Source organism: Dermacentor andersoni, chromosome 3, assembly GCF_023375885.2.
Source record: "Dermacentor andersoni chromosome 3, qqDerAnde1_hic_scaffold, whole genome shotgun sequence".
Taxonomy (NCBI): domain Eukaryota; kingdom Metazoa; phylum Arthropoda; class Arachnida; order Ixodida; family Ixodidae; genus Dermacentor; species Dermacentor andersoni.
In genome coordinates, this window is record NC_092816.1 from 67,440,304 (window position 1) to 67,459,955 (window position 19,652).

Below are 19,652 nucleotides of genomic sequence, written 5' to 3' on the forward strand. Positions count from 1 at the left end.
CCGACAGGTGCCAGGGGTGGTTCGCAAGTTGCGACATAACGACGCACGAAGTGGTAGAGACCTGGCCAGAAGAAGCGGCGTCGTACGTGATCGTATGTACGAAAAGCGCCAAGGTGTCCCGCCGTCGGTGCATCGTTAAGTTGTTCAAGAGCGACGGATTGCAGATGATGACGAAGGACAAGGAGCAACTTAGGGCCGTCAGGGTTGATATTGCGGTGGTAGAGGACGCCATCGTGCAGAATGAACATGCGGCACGTGGCGTCAGTGCTGTTAGATTGCACTTCGGCAATGATGGACTGTAAGGATTCGTCGCGTTGTTGTTCAGCACGCTTGTCGGTCATGTCAGTAAAAGCCATCATGCAGGTCACCGGATCATGAGCAGCAGGATCAGGGGATCCACGGGGTGATGAGAAGGGCAGTCAGCGTCCTTGTGCAGACGACCAGATTATAGTTGACAAACGAAAATTCCTGGAGCCGCAAAGCCCAGCGACCAAGCCGTCCTGTCGGGTCCCGGAGGGAAGACAGCCATCAGAGCGCGTGGTTGTCTGTAACGGCCGAAAACGTGCAGCTGCACAAATATGGCCGGAACTTGGCGACAGCCCACACTAAAGCCAAGCACTCCCACTCGGTGATGGAGTAATTTCTCTCAGCAGGTGACAGCAGGTGGCTGGCGTAAGCTATCATGCGCTCGGTACCATTTTGTTGTTGGGCGAGAACAGCACCGATTCCATGGCCGCTTGCGCCAGTGTGGACTTCGGTCGGTGCAAATGCATCAAAGTGGCCAAGTATGCAAGGGGTAGTCAGAAATCCTATGAGAGTGCCGAACGTGTGAGCCTGCTCCGGGCCCCATGAGAATGGCATGTTCTTCTTTGGAAGATCTGTCAAGGGCCAAGCAACGTCAGCGAAGTTTTTCACGAAAAGGCAAAAGTAAGAACACAGGCCGACGAAGCAGCGCACGTCAGAAGCAGAGCGTGGCACAGGGAAGCTGCGTACAGCGCGAACTTTTTCCAGATCTGGTTGGACACCAGATGCATCAATGACGTGTTCCCAACAGAGTTATCTGACAGAGCCCGAATTGACACTTCGTGGAGTTCAGTTGGAGGCCGGCTTTTCGGAAGACGGCAAGAATGGCAGTGAGTCAGGTAGGGTGGCTGCCAACATGGGAGAAAAAACAACAACGCTGTCAAGGTAACAGAGACAGGTGGTCCATTTGTAGCCTCGCAGAAACGTTTATCCTACGTTCAAATGATGCAGGAGCATTGCATGGGCCAAAGGGCATGACTTTGAACTGATATAAGCCATCTGGCATGATGAAGGCTGTCTTCTCGCAGTCCATTTCATCAACTGAAATCTGCCAGTAGCCAGATCGTAGATCGATGGACAAGTTTTTTTTTAAGTATTTAGCTCTGTGCAAGCAGTCCAAGGTGTCATCGATGTGTGGTAATGGGTAAACGTCTTTTCGCGTGATCTTGCTTAAGTGGAGATAATCGATGCAAAAACGCCAGGAGGTACCATCATTCTTTTTCACAAGGACCACTGGCAAAGCCCAAGGACTGGCTGATGGCTCGATGACCCCTTTGCAGAGAATTTTGTCCACTTCTGATGGGATGACTCGACGTTCAGGATGGGATACACGATAGGGATGCCGACGAATAGGATTCGTGTCTCCAGTGTTTATACGGTGCTGAACAACAAATGTTTGGCCTAAACGTCTGTTGCCGAAATCAAAGATGTCACTGTACGATTCAAGCAGGAGACGTTGGGTTGCGATAACGCGGAGAGAAGTGTCGGGGTGGAGCGAAAATAGTAGAAGGGTGCTCGTTAGCTCTGGCATTGGTGACAGCACACAAAGAATGTAAACGAATGTTTTCAAGTTCCTGGCAAACGATGGCTTGTACGAGGGGAACTGAAAATATGGTAGCGTCAGGGCTGCGCGAACAGAAAGCTGCGGGCGCCATCACATCCAGTTCATGTCTAACAATTTGCACCATGTCCTCTGATGGCAACACATGCTGCTGTGCCGGTTGATCTTCACATGTCGACGTTGCAGCAGTATTGGGAAGTCTGGCAAATGGTTGCAAGACGTGTTGGCTTTTGGCCTGCTCGAATTGTCAGCACTCTTTAATGATTGCGTCAACTGTAGAGCAGCTTTTGCACATGAGCAGATTAAACGGGTCGTCAGCAATGCCCTTAAGCACGTGTCCGACCTTTTCAGCTTCTGTGATGTCGTGATCAGCTTGACATCAGTCGTAACGTCACAGGCGAGTAAAAGCTCGGAACAGCCGGCGCAGCGACACACCTCTCGCCTCCTCTACTTTGTACGTAGATGCAGCTGCTATGGGAAGAGCGAAGAAAGTCCGGACGCCCGAAGAAGAAGCGGCTTACCAGGAAGGGAGCCGTACAGGGAAGCAAGAAGCAATACGTGGCCACCGAGCTGATCTGGAACACCACGCCAAAGCGGCGGCTGAGAAGAGGCGCCACTGAGTCAAGGATTCCGAGTTTTAGTCCATGGAAGGCGAGAGTCGGCGCCTGAATGCTTGAAGTCGCCAAGAAAGCGATCATGGCCTGTGACTGCTTGAAAACTTCCAGCGTCAAGCCCACCGTGACAACTTAGCAAAACCTAGCATAACCTCGCAAAATCTAGAAAAACTTAGCCAAGCCTACCATAACCTCACAAAACCTACAAACGACTTAGCCAAGCCTACCAATAACTTAGCAAAAGCTAGCATAACCTGCAAAACCTACAAACAATTTAGGCAAGCTACATAAAAGCTAGGTGATCAGCGCCGCTGTTGACTCCAGGCTTGCACCACTAGTGCAAGCTGCACATGTTTTTTGTATGTGCGTGTGAGTGAAATGTGAAATAAGTTGTGCTTGAAAGGTAGGTCGCCCGTTTGGTGCTTAAAAGAGCCAGAATAAATGCATGCTTTGGTTATGACCCAGTACCAATTATAGCGTAGATTTTCACAACCCCCGCGACTTACATTATAAGTGGTCTACACTGTATTAGTTGCGTATGCCCAAATAAACCAAAAACTTTGTAATAGATTGTTGAGAGCTATTTGCTGTTAAAAGTGCAACCCATTCTACGTTCACATGCATTCGGTAGACACTTTCCAAAGTCTTCAGCACTTTGGCTATCTTCTCACCTCGTCAACCAGATTGAGAAGTTGTGTTTTGGCTTCATCTTGAAATTCGGGGCACTCTTCCATGATGCGACGGAACGTCTCAATACCTTGGTAGAAGGCAGACTTCCAGAGTGCATTCTCCACATTCCTCTCTGCACAGTACCTCGGGTCAGCCAGGATCACATTTTCATACCGCAGCTGGAGCTTCCATCTGAAACCACGAGGGGATTCCAACTGTTTACATCTACACAGTGAAGATCCACTAAAGGGAAGGATAGGTTGAGCTGCATTAGTAAATCACCTTTCCACAATACCGAAAAAAAAAAAGCCGTTCTCACTTGGAGTAAAGGCTTCATAAACTAGAAAGGATGCAAAAACAATAAGACTGGTGATGACACTGCTTAAAGTTCCTGGACCAGTTAGCTGTGATACCATAAAATTTGACGGCACCTGCTTGGACCTAGTTAATGCTTGTATTGGTAAAGATAGGCTATGCCGTATGCTTAAATAGCCAAAGATTGAGTCTTGAGAACCCTTACAGTCCCACAACAAAATACAAAAATTTGAAAGCCGTGATGTCACACTGATATACCAGTACAGAGTTTGTAACACAATATTAACAAATAAATAGAAGTGAACTTTGGCAATTTTATCTATTAATAATCAATCTATAACTGCAAAACTAACAAAAATCAAGTTTTGAAAGAATAATTTATCAGCCTAAACTGATTTAAGTGTTTCCCGTAAGTGTATGTTTCAGTGACCGACTGGACAGATCAATCTCACAATGCACAAAGCACATGCATGTTTGCCCTCCACACCATGATGCCTGTATTCCACTCTAACCCTCGTATTCAGAAATGCGTCTTAACCTGAAGCCCATGCTTGACTTGATTTATATGACGCCCGTCGTGAATGCCCCAAAGGAAACGCAATGAGCGTCTTGGGCACATTCTCACCAAGCGTCGCTTATATAAAGTCAAGCATGGGCTTCATGTTAAGATGCATTTCTGAATACGGGGGTAAGGGTCTTCGATTATTCGTCCCTGACAGTCCCAGACTACCAGAGGTGGCACTATTAGCCAATGAGCATTGCATATGCCCCCAAGCAGTCGTGGACAGCCCGGGACGACAAATCGAAGAAGCCCAGTGCTTTTCCACTGTTGGGTCGAGGCAATGCGGGGATGGGGGGATGCTTAGGCAAGTGCAGTTGTGGGTTTTTCCAGCAATTTCCTGGGAAAGGCTAGGGGTCCCTTCTATTGCAGAGACATTTCATTCACACTTTGTTGCTTCCAGATCTCAAGGACTAAGCCAGTTTGTCATAGCAAAAACAAAAAGAAGAAAATAAATACTGCTTTTTACTGTAAAAGCCCTCAAACATGCAAAGGACTACTACAACTACAAGCATCATTTGCAGCAGCAGTAAAATAAAGAAACTCGTGAACTACAGCAAGAAAGAGGGGTGCCTTTTTGCAAAACTCACTTGTCTTTTTTTTTTGCCTCATTTGTTCTGATGACAACGACTGATACCTGTGCTACACGGGCAAGGTTAATGCCATTAAAAGTTTAAGGCCTTAAGTATCTTAATGCCATTATATTTCGATCGCTGCTACACGCGTATACTAATGGCATTAAACGTTGCGATGGCGATAGCTGCAGTGAAACGGTTAAGTCTGCTTGCCAATTGTAATACAATAAAAGACAGTTATCTAGGGAACATATGTTTAAGAAATGGCGTGAGAAACATTAATCGGCGTATTGTATGTCGTTCAGGAACGTCACTGTTGCACTCAGCCATAAACTGTTTGAAGCCAAAGCTAGCTTGACGGCCAATCCATAGCATAGCCAAAGCATTGAAATTGGAAAAATGGCGCTTGCAGTTTCAAAGCTCTCAAGCAGCGATCATGAAGAATTTGATCGTGTGCTCCAGTTTGGTCTGGCGTATCTGCTTCTTCGAGATAATGGGGCAAGGAGCCGCCGCCGTGCAATCGAACAGCTTCTCCTGGCTAACACGCTCACAATTAGTGCTCTAGCCATGCGTAGCGGCAAGATCGCCTGCTGATCTCTACGAAAATAAAGAGCTCCTTTTAAAAAAGTGAAGAATATATTAGTTGTTTTTATCTACAAGTTAGCTTAATATCATCAGAATGTGGCACCATGGCCGCAGCGAGGACATTGGAAACGGGGGTACGCATTCGACGGCTAAGTGAGTTGTAATAATTGTAAGAACGCACTACGCCATGAGAAAGAGCAATTTTTTAAAGAAAGTGAAGAATATATTAATTGTTATTTACTAAGAATCCGTTTAGTCTTATCATAATGTGGAGACATTGGGAAAGAGAGAACGCATTTGATGGCCAAGTGAGTTACAAGGACGCACTACGTCGCGAATGGCATTAAGCTTTAATGCCATTAAGCATGTCCATGTGGCACCCCGCGAATGCCATTAAAGTTTAAGGCATTAGCCAGTTAATGTCGTTTCCTGTGCCCATGTGGCAGGGGTATGACTGGAACCACCTGCCCATCTCCATTGTCAACATCATTAATATTTCAATATTTAAAGCTGACATCGATGACTGCTGTGTGGTGCAACTACATTACCATGGAGCTGTGTCCTTTTGATTTTTCGTCATTAGTCTTTTCTGTAACGCTTTTGGGTATTGAAGGTGTCAGAATAAAAAAAATTAATAACTCAATAAAGTATAATTCATATACTAAAAGTTCAATTATTGGCTTTGAAGGGCATGTTTATATTAAAAAATGGAAGACACTTGCGTCATCACTCGTCGTGGCTACGTAACTAAACAACTCACATGTGAGTCATGCAGGAAAGCCGAATGGTGGGACACACAAGAGAGTTGAGCGTTCACACAAGCTATCAAGCAGTGAGTGAATTCATGCAAAGTGGATAAGAAAGCCTTCCCACATTTCTTCCTTACTTGCTGTGGTGTAACGTGTACCATTGGTGTCGGGGCAAATGAACTCACCTGCAGTGGCCCATGGCTTTGGTGTCAATGTTTTGGATACCTTTGGAAAGGTAATTCATCAGCTCTCGCTCCAGGAGAACAGCATCGTGCAGGTTCTTCTCCACAAGCGGCTTTATCCGGCTGTACATTTGAGGGAGACAGGGGCGAGATTACTTATTGACCACCACATAAAAAGGTTCTTGACATCATTTTTTGATCACCACATAATGATCAAGAAATGACATCTGTCATGCAGGTAAATGACAAGCAAAGAAGATTAAACCTTTACAGCATGTAGAGATTCTCCATGAGTACATAACCAATATCAACAGCCTGAGGATCAGCCCAATGCAAGTCTGGAATGCACAGGACTCAAAAATACTGCAAGTTCACACTGGTGCTTAAATCCATTGTCCTTTATTTGAGTTTCACGTCAAAATAGCTTAGTTAGCTTGTCAAACTGCAATTTTGAGCCATTTTTGCAAGATTTATGCAGAAAAAGTTATCAAACCTTGCTTCGACAAGGCTTTCTCACATTCAGAATTCACATGCAATCTTTATCTATCAACAATTTTCTGACCCAGAGCACAGACTGTGAAAATCAATTGATGTCACAAGACAGCTAAAGAGGGAACTTCAATGCGGTGTTCCTGCCATCCCGCTTTCACTTTTACATATATTATAATCTACCAGGCGTCCTCTTACAACAAGGCCGACTTTTCTGACCAACTTGAACTGAACGTCAAGGAGTACTGACATATAGTTATCTCTTTTCCTTACTGGGTAGCTGCCGACTCTGTAGTCATGGCACGAGGCCTCACTTGAGCGTGCAACGAATCAATCATAGGTCATAGAATCTCTGGATCTAGACAGACCGCCAATGGAAACTAACCCTTGCAACGTATAACACCGGAACCCTCTCGAGTGAGGCTAGCTTAGCAGGACTCTTTGAAGAATTATCAGACATTGTTAGAGATATCATCGACCTTAGTGAGATTAGAACTGGTGAGGCTCATACATTGCAGAATAACGGACATGTCCTCTGCTATAGAGGTCTCCCAGGTAAGAAGCAACGTGGGGTGGGATTCCTAATCCATAAGGACATAGCAGGCAACATTGACGAATTCTACAGCATTAATGAGAGGGTAGCTGTAGTCGTAATCAAACTTAATAAGAAGTATAGATTAAAGGTAGTACAAGCCCACACTCCAACATACAGTCACGATGATCAGTAAGTAGATCAGTTTTATAAATACATTGAATTAGCAATGAGAAAAGTGCAAACTCAGCATACTGTAGTAATGGGCAACTTCCAACGCAAAAGTGGGGAAAAAGCCGGCTGGTGAACAAGCAATTGGCAACTGCGGCGTCGATTCTAGGAACGCTAGAGGAAAGATGCGGGTAGAATATGCAGAAAGGAATAAGCTTCGAATAATGAACACCTTTTTCAGGAAGCGTAGCAACAGAAAGTGTACCTGGAAAAGCCCTAATGGTGAAAGAAGAAATGAAATGAACTTCATACTCTCTGCTGATCCCAGCATAGTGCGGAATGTAGAAGTGATAGGTAGGGTAAAGTGCAGTGATCATAGGTTAGTGAGGGCTAGGATTCACCCCAATTTGAAGAGAGAAAGAGCTAAACTGGTCAAGAAGAAACAGGTCAACCTAGGGGTAGTAAGGGTAAAAGCAGACAAATTCAGGCTGGTACTTGCAAACAAATATGCAGCCTTAAAACAGAGAGATAATGATGACACAGAGCTAATGAATGAAACCATAACTAGGTTGGCTTCATAGGCAGCAATTGAAGTGGGAGGTAAGGCACCAAGGCAACCTGTAGGCAAGCTCTCCCAAGTAATAAAGGACCTAATAAAGAAACGACAAAAATGAAAGTGTCCAACTCAAGAGATAGGATAGAATTCGCGGAACTGTCAAAATTGATCAACAAGGCGAGAATAAGGGATATTCGAAACTATAATCTGAGAAAGAATGAAGAAGCCATAAAAAATGGACGCAGCCTGAAATCGGTGAGACAGAAACTTGGCATAGGACAAACCAAGATGTACGCACTGAAAGATAAGCAGGGTAATATCATCAGCAATCTCGAAGATATAGTAAAAGCAGCGGAAGAATTCTATACTGATCTGTACAGGATACCTCAAATAGAAACAGTAATGAACAGGATACAGGAACTCCTCCTATAACTAGCGATGAGGTCAGAAGGGCCTTGCAAGACAAGGAAGAGCAGCAGGAGAAGATGGAATAACAGTCAATTTAATCAAAGATGGTGGAGACATAATGCTTGAAAAACTGGCGGCTCTTTATATGAAGTGTCTATCGAATGCAAGGGTCCCAGAAAACCGGAAGAATGCAAACATCATACTAATCCACAAAAAGGGAGATGTCAAAGAATTGAAAAATTATAGGCCTATCAGCTTACTCCCAGTATTATATAAAATATTTACCAAAATTATCTCCACTAGAATAAGGGCAACACTGGACTTTAGTCAACCAAGGGAACAGGCGGGCTTCAGGAAGGGATACTCTACAATGGATCACATCCATGTCATTAGTCAGGTTATCGAGAAATATGCAGTGTATAATAAGCCTCTCTATATGGCTTTCATAGATTACGAAAAGGCATTTGACTTAGTATAGATACAAACAGTCATAGCGGCATTACGTAATCAAGGAGTACAGAACGCTTACATAAATACCTTGGAAAATATCTACAGAGATTCTACAGCTACCTTAATCCTACACAAGAAAAGCAGGAAGATACCTATAAAGAAAGGGGTCAGACAGGGAGACACAATCTCTCCGATGCTAGTCACTATGTGCTTAGAAGAAGTATTCAAGCTATTAAGCTGGGAACGCTTAGGAGTAAAAATCGACAGCGAATATTTCAGCAACCTTCGGTTTGCCGATGACGTTGTTCTATTCAGCAACAATGCATACGAGTTACAACAAATTATTTAAGACCTTAACATAAATAGTGTAATATTGGGGTTGAAGATTAATATGCAGAAGACAAAGATAATGATAAATAGCCAGGCGAAAGAACAAGAGTTCAGGATCGCCAGTCGGCCTCTAGAGTCTGTGAAGGAGTACGTTTATCTAGGTCAATCAATCACAGGGAACCCTGATCATGAGAAGGAAATTCACAGAAGAATAAAAATGGGTTGGATCGCATACGGCAGACATTGCCAGCTCCTGACTGGAAGCTTACCATTATCATTGAAAAGGAAAGTATACAATCAATGCATTTTACCAGTGCTGACATATGGGGCAGAGACTTGGAGACTGACAAAGAAGCTTGAGTACAAGTTAGGGACCGCGCAAGGAGCGATGGAATGAAGATTGCTAGGCATAACGTTAAGAGACAGAAAGAGAGCGGTTTGGATCAGAGAGCAAGCGGGTATAGACGATATTCTAATTGACATCAAAAGGAAAAAATGGAGCTGGGCAGGTCATGTAATGCGCCGGTTAGATAACCGTTGGACCATTAGGGTTACACAATGGGTGCCAAGAGAAGGAAAACGCAATCGAGGACGACAGGAGACTAGGTGGAGCGATGAAATTGGGAAGTTGGCGAGCGCTAGTTGGAATTGGTTGGCGCAGGACATGGGTAATTTGAGATCGCAGGGAGAGGCCTTCGTCCTGCACTGGACATAAAACAGGCTGATGATGATGACATGGTATCGCAAATTGCTGGTAAACACCGAAAAGCTGGTGATGCCCATATCAGCACAGTGGTCGCAAGCCACACCATGACCAAAACACCAGCTTGCACTCTCACATTTGACACAGGAGAACCCTGGTCCTCTGCTGTCCCTTTTCTGGTAAGGGGCTTTATTCGTGGTAAGGGGCTTTGTTCTCTGGAAATGTTTAGCAGCACTCCTGCTTTCTCTACTATGCTGCTGAATGCTCGAATTTAATGCCGGGGTTTTATGTGCCAAAACAACAATTTAATTACGAGGCATGCCATAGTGGAGGACTCCAGATTTATTCTGACAACCAGGGGATCTTAAACGTGCCTGCAATGCACGGGACACAGGAGTTTTTGCATTTCGCCCCCATCGAAATACGGCCGCCACAGCTGGGATTTGATCCTGCAACCTCGTGCTTAGCAGCACAACACCGTAGCTGCTAAGCCACTGTGGTGGGTGCTGCTGAATGCTCAGTCACAGTATAACCTGTGAATGCTGCATCAGGCTAGGCTGACTAACCCACGTGTGAGCCGTTTTTGATACCACTGATCACCACCTCCGATTTCTGAATGTCGCAAAAAGCCCCCTTCAAACCTGAAGCCCCGCTGCACTTGGCAGATATTCTGAAACAATTGTTAGTGGGTTGTCAGCTATTCATACAAAAATAGAGGAAGACAAAACCTTTGTATATACTCCTTTCCCATTTCTTTGGACTGTCCCTTTCATACTGGCATGTTTCTACAGATGATGGTGTCTGAGGGTGAATAGAAAAGCCTCCTTGCAAACTGCATGTGAATGAGTGGTCCACATTCAATTTCTCATTTCACTTTACCAGGAAGAGTTCTTTTTTTTTTTTCCTTTCCTACTGCCATAAATTTTCTTAAAACTTGCCTAGAGGAATATTGAGTGCTAGTGTCTATTACGGTTTTCAATGTGGTATTTCAACTAGCATGGAATAGAAATGATGGAAGTTATAAGCATTCAGCTGATGGCCTAGATAGAGTTCAGTGTGGCTGCCCGACTGTCGCACGCTGCCGAGTTTTTCTGCTATAAAACAATATTTATCATTAGAAACATAGCGTACTGTGCAAATTTCCATATGGTTGCAAGGTTGCGAGATTGTTTTTCTGAAATGGCAGCTAACCACTCACTCGGCAATGGCTGTCAGTCCGAGCAGCAGTGCCATGACATTTATTTGAGACTGCTGCATAAGATATTGCTTGTGTGGCTAGGTGGGCTTTTGTTGCTTAAGCAATATAGGCTATCATACGCCATACATGAGGTTGAAGCTGCGTGAAAGGGTGCATAAAGATTTTTCAAATCTTTTAAGGCCTGCTGAACTTCACTGAAATAGTGTGAAACCATGAAGCTAAAAGAAAATGTGAGAGGGAACTGAACAGACTGATGCTAACAAGGACATAGAACAGGCTCTCAAGTACAGAATGCAATTCAACAAACCGCATTCCGAAACCAGTACGCCCAGTCATTAGAGTGTTTTAGTTGAGCGTCTTTACGGTACGCTCCGCTCCGAGCTGCCCCGCTAAGCCACAGCGGAGCGGCGGGCGATTTTCACGTTTTAGTTATACGGTTAGCGTAGCGGAGCGGACCTTTCGTAGTTGTAGCGCCCCCTGGCTAAATCCAGGGTAATGAAAGAAAATACAAACACTTTATGATCACTCTTATACAGTAAAACGTATATATGTATATATATAACTTATTTCTCCATGAAATATCTAGACGTGCGCTTGTAATGCGTTACCGGTCCATTTTATCCAATGGAAAATAAAGCGCCGTCTTGGGGAACGCCACGTGCTAGCCAGCGCGCTTGCTTTCTGCATCCAATCCAATCCGTTCTGACGCCAACGCTAGCCAAAGTGCTGCACGGCACGCTCCGCTCAGGCAGCTTCTAAGCAGACCGTGTTCCTCGCTCCCTCCGCTATCCCGCTTACGGCTAAGCGATCGGCACATGCGCATTCGCGCTTCCGCTTAACTGCTTAGCGGAGCGTAAATACGCTCAACTAAAACACTCTATTCCCATGACGACTGAATAATCACAGTGCAAGTTGCCCCACAAAGTACTGAAGCGGTCACGAACCACTTTTTATCAAAATTGAGAAATGCATTTGAAGTTAAATTACACTATTTCACAAATTCTTTGCCAAAGGATGTTCTTCAGTGCATTCATCAGAAGCAGAGTTTTTGGCAATCAAGCATAGCATTTGCAGTGCTTCCGCTCCTCCTTCAATGATCTACACTGCAAAGGCTATGATGGAGCAGATTCCGCCCACAAAGCTCCGCCTACTGGACGTCACCGTGGTGTGCAGTTCGAATTTGATTTTGAATGTTCTTGTAGACATCACTACTTCCGATTTTGGCGTCCATGATGCACGAAACATAGTTGTTCTCAGCAAACCACAGTGCACTCAGCCAGTGCACTCGTCGCGGCACCCCACAGCAGCCATAGTATCTACGCTACATAGCAGACTACAGCTATATGCAATTGCAGCGCTTGCTTTGTGCACAACAGGGCTAGAGTGTTCACTCACACTCATATGCTCCTGTCTGGCTGTACTACAAGGTGCAGACCGGCTTTGTTTTGCACCAGCTCGACTGACGGATAGTAGCCACATCCAACTTGCGCAATTTGAAGCGCTATCACTAGCTATTATTAACTCATTATGAAGCAAAGTCTACCAAGGCATCTAACCAGGAGTGGCCAGGAGTGTGTGCGCACTGGCAAGCATGCAGGTGGTCCGACTTGTTTTTCATGGTTCCATGCTAGTTCAGTGTTCAAAACTAGTCGAATTTAGCGAGACCTGATGGCTACGACAGCGATAAGCAGGGTGGCCAAAGTTTAATACCTGCGCAGGTAGGTGGCCATGGCCGAGCATGAGCAGATGATAGTCAGCTTCTTCTGGAAGTACGTAATTTTTAAAGAAATTTCAAAGCAGATTTTCGATTACTTAAGCCTTGCACGGCTCCAACATTTGGCTGCGATATTGACAGCAATGTATGCTGTCTGCGGATTGTGTTTTTTCACCAAGCTCGCGGGGTGGTTCAGGACCCCTTATGAATATTTGTGCCATGAGTGCTCACTTCCTTTGGAATGATGCTGTTTGTTCCAGCACACTTAATTTCTAAGCTAAAATGTTTCTCAGAAATATCAGCATGTAATGAATATATGCTTATACTGACTATCATATACATAATTAGGTTATTTATACTTCGAGTGCAACTTGATTGTAACTAAACTGCACAGCTAATAGGCTTAATTGAAGAGCATATGTGTAAGCACTGTACTAACTTCAGAAGACACGACACCATTCTAAAACTTTGTATACCATGTATAAGTGCACGTGAAATCTTGTATGTTCCTTACAATACTGGTATCACATGTACGTTATGAACAGTCACCACAAGTTATTACCACTGAATTTACTCATTTAAATTTGCGATGATGGAAAATTACAGCTGCTCCATGAACAGGAAGGTTATCTGCTCTATGAAAAGCTCATGACATGTTTCACACCTGTATGCTGAAACTATAATTTAACTTGAGCTGGCCTTGGCAACATTAGATACTGCAAACAACCACAGAGATTGCATTGGTGCTAATGCTAAAATTTCAAAGCATATGAAAGCTTGCTCATCCCTTTGCCGAAGTTGCTGCCCACACCCAGATTCAATGATGTGGTTTACCATACTAAAGCCTGTGGGGATACGTGAATCTCACGCATCCCCTGATATGTTGCTTTCCCGCATAGCTCCCATCTCCTGTAATCCGGCTTCGCCGTGTGGCTTGATGCCCGCGGCAGTCGGTGTGGTTGAAGCACATCGCGAGAGATGGTGCGAGTGTGGCTCTGCTAACGCCACCTAATAGCAATGTTACTTGGGCGCGGAAAGGAGAAGGCTCTTCCTCTTTGGCTGCGGGTTGGCAAGTGGCGCGGACGTTCTGTGCGTGCGCCGATCCATGCTTCTGCGAGACTGTATGGCGAGGCCTCGTTCGAACGCGCCACTGATCGCGTGACCGCATACACGCGAACGACCAGGCGTTGGTGTCCAGCATGGGGCGAACATATTCGCTCGCTATCCGGTAGCGGTGAGTCAAACTTCCTAGAATTGTCGTGCGCCCATCGGCATGTTTTGCGGATAGCAACTCGATGCAATAAATGCCCTTGTGATTGTTTGCACCACTGTGTTGTCGTTCCTTTGTCCCAAGAGCACGGGTGAGGATCCCACTAGCCATATCTAAGCTATAAGAGACACAGTAGTGATCGGCTCCAGATTAAATTTGGCTACCTTGGTTTCGGTAAAATGCACCTAAATCTAATAAGTACACGAGCAATGTTTTTACATACTGCCCCCATCGAAATGGGACTGCTGCTGACATGCACAACACCAACAACCTCCTGCTTGGAAATGCAATGCCACAAGCACTGAGCCACCTACTCCTATGCTGCAACCATGGATTGCATATCAGCTGCTCAAAGCACCTTCAACGAGCGCTTCTAATGGTACACTTGAATGGTTCCTGCCATACTCCAACTCGGTTTGCAAAGAGGTGAAGTCCTCTAGAGATCAGAGCCAGAGTAATGCTGTCCCAGCTGAACTTTCAGCTGCTCCCAGAGCAATCTAAGTAGCCACATGAATGTGATTTTGCTGAAGCTTGGTCACATTTCCAGCTTGAAGGTGAAAGCACCTCTGAGCGCTTTGAGCCCAGCACTCGGGATGAACCAGGCAAATGTCCTCCGATTGCTCAATCTCAACCATCTGAATGTAAACCACACCACAAGAGCACTCTAAATTTGCCGTGAGAGTGCTCAAAAAAGACCACACAAATGGGCCATAAGAACAGTTCACAATGTCTTACAAGATTGAACGGAAACGCAATTCAAAAGTATTCCCACTTACTTCCGACCATATGCATCTGGTGCGATGACTTGATCACCATGGTACACCGGGGACAAACCATGGCCAGGGAGATGGCACGAAAATGGCACACCAGGTACAGCCGGATACGCTGGTGACACCACTGGTGATGACATCATGGGTGGCGACACAACAGGTGGTGGGGATGGTTCGTAGTGGTTGCAGAAACCAGGCACTGGTGCCATGGGCATTGTCCGGCTGTAGATGGAATCCACTGGCACATGAGGCTGAGGTTTCACTGCAATCAGGGGCTTTTCCTGACCCATTCCGCACACAGGGACCGCAGCAGCACTCCTCTCATCACACTGTCGTTCTGAGGAGCCTGCACTGCTTAGGCTCACATCGCATGGGAGGCGGATGAGCCCACCTTTGGCTGCCGACGAGACGGCATTCTCAGGGGTTGCAGGCCGATTCCGCTTCTGGAAGCGAGGAGGCAGCTGGGACTCGTGCGCTTTGGGCGGAGAAGCCTTTTGGGACGAGGCGTCATTCTTGCGATTCTTGCGGTGCACTTCCATACAGGTAGAACGCCACGTGGATGAGTCACTGCAGTCATTTCTCAGGTTGTCTGTTGTCCGGCTCAGAGAGTGCCTTTGGAGCTCTTCTTCCTCGGCCACGGCTGCACTCCAGTCTTTGATGACGGGGGCCGGAAGGGGGCCATTGCGACTTCGAGTCGGGCCCCTGTCTTTCTCCTCTTCAGAGAAAGACTCACGGTGATGTCTGTTGACAAACTTACGCCCAGTGAAACGGCAGGGCTCGGGGGACGAGCTCTGGTAACTGTCATTTCTCTCTCGCCTCATGGGTCCACTGTTTCTGGCCACCTGCTCTTGGCTGTAGATCCTCGGATGCACAGATGACTCCACAATAAGTTCCCCACTCCAATCTTCTTCTGTCGTTGCATTACCGTCTGAATGACGACAACTCGAAGACAGTCCATTGACAGAAATGCTTGTGGCCGGCTGCTCTTCCTTCGGCTTGTTTCTCTTCTTCTTAATTTTCTTCTTCATTCCCCTGCGGCGCACATCGTGTTCAGTCTCGTCAGCATCGTCGGAGCCACTGTGCCTGGGCCCTTCAGAGAAGCTGTTCCTGCGGTGAGGCGATGACATCCGTCCTGGCTGGCCAGGTGTTCGGGCAAGCACTCCATGCTGAGGCTTCTCGAGATTTCCTGGGCAGTCTGGGGCATCCCAGTTTTCTTGACGAGTATCGGGCAAAGGGCCAATTCTCCTGCCACTGCCCCTGATCCGTCGACCAGTTCTCGCAAGCTGCCGGTCAGACCTGGAATCCACGGCCTTCAAGGCATTCGATGTGCTCGTGTCGCCACCAGGACCACAACGCTCATCGATGACAACTTGCTGCTTCGCTGATGGTGGTCCAATCACCTCGAGGGCTTTTCCTGTCTCTTTAGGATGCTCCTCGCAGTTTTCTGTCACTTTTGTCTCTGCTCGATGCTCGTGGTGCCCATTCTGCAGTGCCAATTCGGGACGAGGTTGTTGCACCTTCTTTGCACTGCTCTCAGCATTTTTCTCAGCAGCACCAACAGGCACAGGCTTTGTGCCTTCTGCAGGAAATGGTGTAGCAGAACATGGCGGCCCCTTAGAGTCTACGACAGCCGTCTTGGGTCGTCCTTCAGACGGAGCAGCCGGCCGCTCTACAGAAGGTTTGACGGGCCGTGGCGTGTAGACGGGCTGGTCAGGACGCTTGGCTCGACTGCCCGTCCACTTCCCATTTATGCTATCTTTCAGGGAAAGGTCCTTCAAGGCTGGCACAGGGTCCTGTCCTTTGGCCTCAATGGGTGTTCCGGACGTGTCTGCTCTCCCATGGTTTTTCTGGGGTAGACCCATGCCTGGTCGGTAGAGGGCCATCTCGGGCTTTGACCGCCTGCCTTCCCGTTTGCCATCTTTTTCACAGGGAGCATCTGCACAAGACCATGCAGCACAATGAGGAACACTATAACTCCTGGACGTCTCATACCTACACCCCATTTCATACTTAGCAGGCAACACTGACGAAGCTATGCATGTAGTGGGGTCGCATAAGTCTTATTCCATGCATTTCACAGTGAAGCTATTTAGGATCTGTGTCACTTCGGTAGAGCAGATCCTTATCTAATGTCCTTATCAAGGTTCATAATTTAAGTATTTTAGTAAAGGTCAATAAAAAAAAATTAAAGCAGACGGCAAGCATGCTGCCACAACAATGTTATATCAAATAAATGCATGCACATTGTAGACTATGGTAGCAAGCAAGGGTGCATTCTGTACAGAAGATGCTTTTTGCTTCAATGAACAATTTTCTCCATTGAACGCACCTGCCTTCTCCCGTGGAATGAAAAGAAACAACTATAGAGTGCCAATCAATGCACACAGAAAACATGTAATTTCTTGTATGGAATATGCAATTTCGAACAAAAAACGTTTTCTGTGCAACCATTCCTATTACATCCACCAAATAAAGAAACGTGGTCACAGTCACATCCCTCAAAGAGTCTGATTATCAAATTAACACCTTTCAGGCTGTGTACACAGTTATGTGCACCAAGATAGTGTAACAAAAGTAAAAGCACTGATGAAAATAATATTTAAAATGTCTTGCATATATCTTCAAACACTTATTATTGGTCCTAAGTTTTGCGTATGAATAATATATGTAAAGTGTTTTGGTGAAAGAAATTCGAAGGTAGACAGCTGCGTCTTTGCTCTCGGTGTAAGTACGTCATCAACGTAGTAGATTCAGTTCTCTCAGTGTCTGCCGAAATGTTTTAAATCAGGTGTATTTACAAGAGGCTGGATAGTTCTTTTTTAACTATGCTAGACGTGAAATAGTTGGTGTTCTCATATCTGACGTTCCTGTATAGAGTTTTCGCATGGAGTTCACATCCAGTAGACTTAAACCTCACTGAAGAACTTAAAATTCTTAATCTGCTCTGCAGCTGCAAGTGTATCATGATTCTGAAGATGCAAGCAATTTGGTGAAACTAGATTTTTTGAGTGCAAAATTAATTGGCACTTGAATAGGTTAAAAATATAGTATGTACAAAGTATTCAAAACACTTTCTCATAAAAAATAAGCACTGCAGAAAGTCAAAATCTTCACATGACTCACAAAGTGTGATTATGTATGCCTGCTGAAAATGTACTTGCTGTTCAAAGATTTTCTTTTTATTGCTGTTCATAGGCAACGTGACAATCAGCAGACCCTCAAACTTTTCGGCAACCATTGGGTCTGGACTCTAAAACATAAGGCCTATGGATTGTTCTGCAACCAGTGTGATTTAAAAGCTCTGCCTCCAACTAAGATGTCTGCAGGTTACCTTACACCCTGTCCAGACATGCTTAAAGTCAATATTCGTGCATTTATTTGTGAGCAGTCATGAATTGTGCAGAAGAACCTCCCAATTTTAGACTAGCAAGTTCAGTCTCAATGCATTAAAGGTAAGAATTATGGTCACAGAGAACATTAATTGTGGTCCCAAATGATGTATACATATAATAAACTCATAGCTGAATGACAAGATCCCAGTCGGGCATGTCCCTACAACAAAAGATAAATATGATAAAGCAGCATAAAAAATAAAAACAGGACTTATGCATTATAAAGTAATAAAAAAGCGGAGGCATTTGTTTACAGCCCCCACTCATGTGGAACATTATATAATTCTTCCAGTAGGAAAGCGATATGACATACCTTTACAGACCTGTCTAGCAATTTCTTCTGTGATTTTGCAAGTGGATATTCCTCATGATCACAGAAGGTAATGGTATGAAAAAGGACACCAATCTAGTCTTTCTTGTTTTTAGTATGTGAACAATTACAAACATACAAACTAAATAAATTATGTTTGCCTTCAAGGATTGATTGTGCGTGGCACACCAAGATAAGTGCACGCCACCAACCGTTGCAGATGTATTGTGTTTCGGAAGACCGAAATGAACTGCACAGAAGCGAGAGAGCAGGAGAAAAAAAAAATGCGAGAGTGTTTTGCACTTCTAAAATGGCACGTCCTGTGCTGTCAACGATATGCAATGTCATGTGAAAATAAGAAAGAACATCAATCACGACAACTGAGGGCCGTCTTTGATCAGGCATTGCTTTGAGAAAGCCACGGCAATCTCACATCTCGACCTCCCCAAAAATTCCAAGCTGGCGTCGCGGAACGCGCGTTACTCACAGATCGCAGCGCAGGGAAGGCCTCGATGTCTACACAGCACGCGCGCCAGGCTAGGAGTTAGTGTAGAGGGTGCGAAAATATTACGCGCCGTCAAAAAGGAATCACAACAATGCGCCGGACGATAACGCCAAGATGCGCGATCTCGAATGTGGCTGGCTTCACGCCGCGGCAAGTTCAACGCACGAACAAGTCACAGCGCGCACAGACCGATGATGAAACTCGTTCACAGCACACAGCGATACGCTACGCAAAAAAGTGTGCACGTGTGCGGGCACATATTTATCGAACCGTTTTGCAAGAAGCATTAACCATGCCTTGGACGCTGTAGATGGCGGAATACAGCACAAAACTGTTAACTGCGTATCCAAAGACACGCAGTGTTTACCAACAAAAAAAACCGCAGCGAGAGGTAGCGCGCTGTTTACGCCGCAGGAGAGAAGCATTATAGCCGCTCTGGACGTTCTCCATACCTGCACGATTATGCTCCATCACCTGTCGTTTGGAAGCACAGGTTCGCTCAATGTGCGATACCTTTTGTACGTTTCGATGCGTTCTAGACGGTCGGTCCGCCATTTCTCTAGTCAGAGGAGATTTCCGACGCCTGGTGTTCGTTCACCTCCAACCGAGACAACAAAAAATGTCAAAAAAGTTATGGTACCTAATATGTTTTGCTTAATAAATTACACTTACTGGCATACTGTACATTAATAAATGAGCCCTACTTTTTATATACATTATTTCTGCAGTTGAGAAAAAAAAA

At 45.4% G+C, this 19,652-nt stretch overlaps 1 protein-coding gene across 1 annotated transcript in view; it reads right to left on the reverse strand.

Annotated features, from left to right (window-relative positions):
- LOC126545895 (telomerase-binding protein EST1A-like) overlaps positions 1-19,589 on the reverse strand; it is a 100,465-nt gene extending 80,876 nt beyond the window's left edge. Inside the window, exons 1-4 of the mRNA XM_050193939.3 lie at positions 19,363-19,589; positions 14,710-16,639; positions 6,116-6,235; positions 3,150-3,339 (exon numbers count right to left, since the gene is read on the reverse strand). Of these exons, the coding sequence (XP_050049896.2) occupies positions 3,150-3,339; positions 6,116-6,235; positions 14,710-16,639; positions 19,363-19,465 (2,343 nt within the window). The 5' untranslated portion in view covers positions 19,466-19,589. The remainder of the gene's footprint in view (positions 1-3,149; positions 3,340-6,115; positions 6,236-14,709; positions 16,640-19,362) is intronic.
- Between the last annotated feature and the right edge of the window lie 63 nt (positions 19,590-19,652).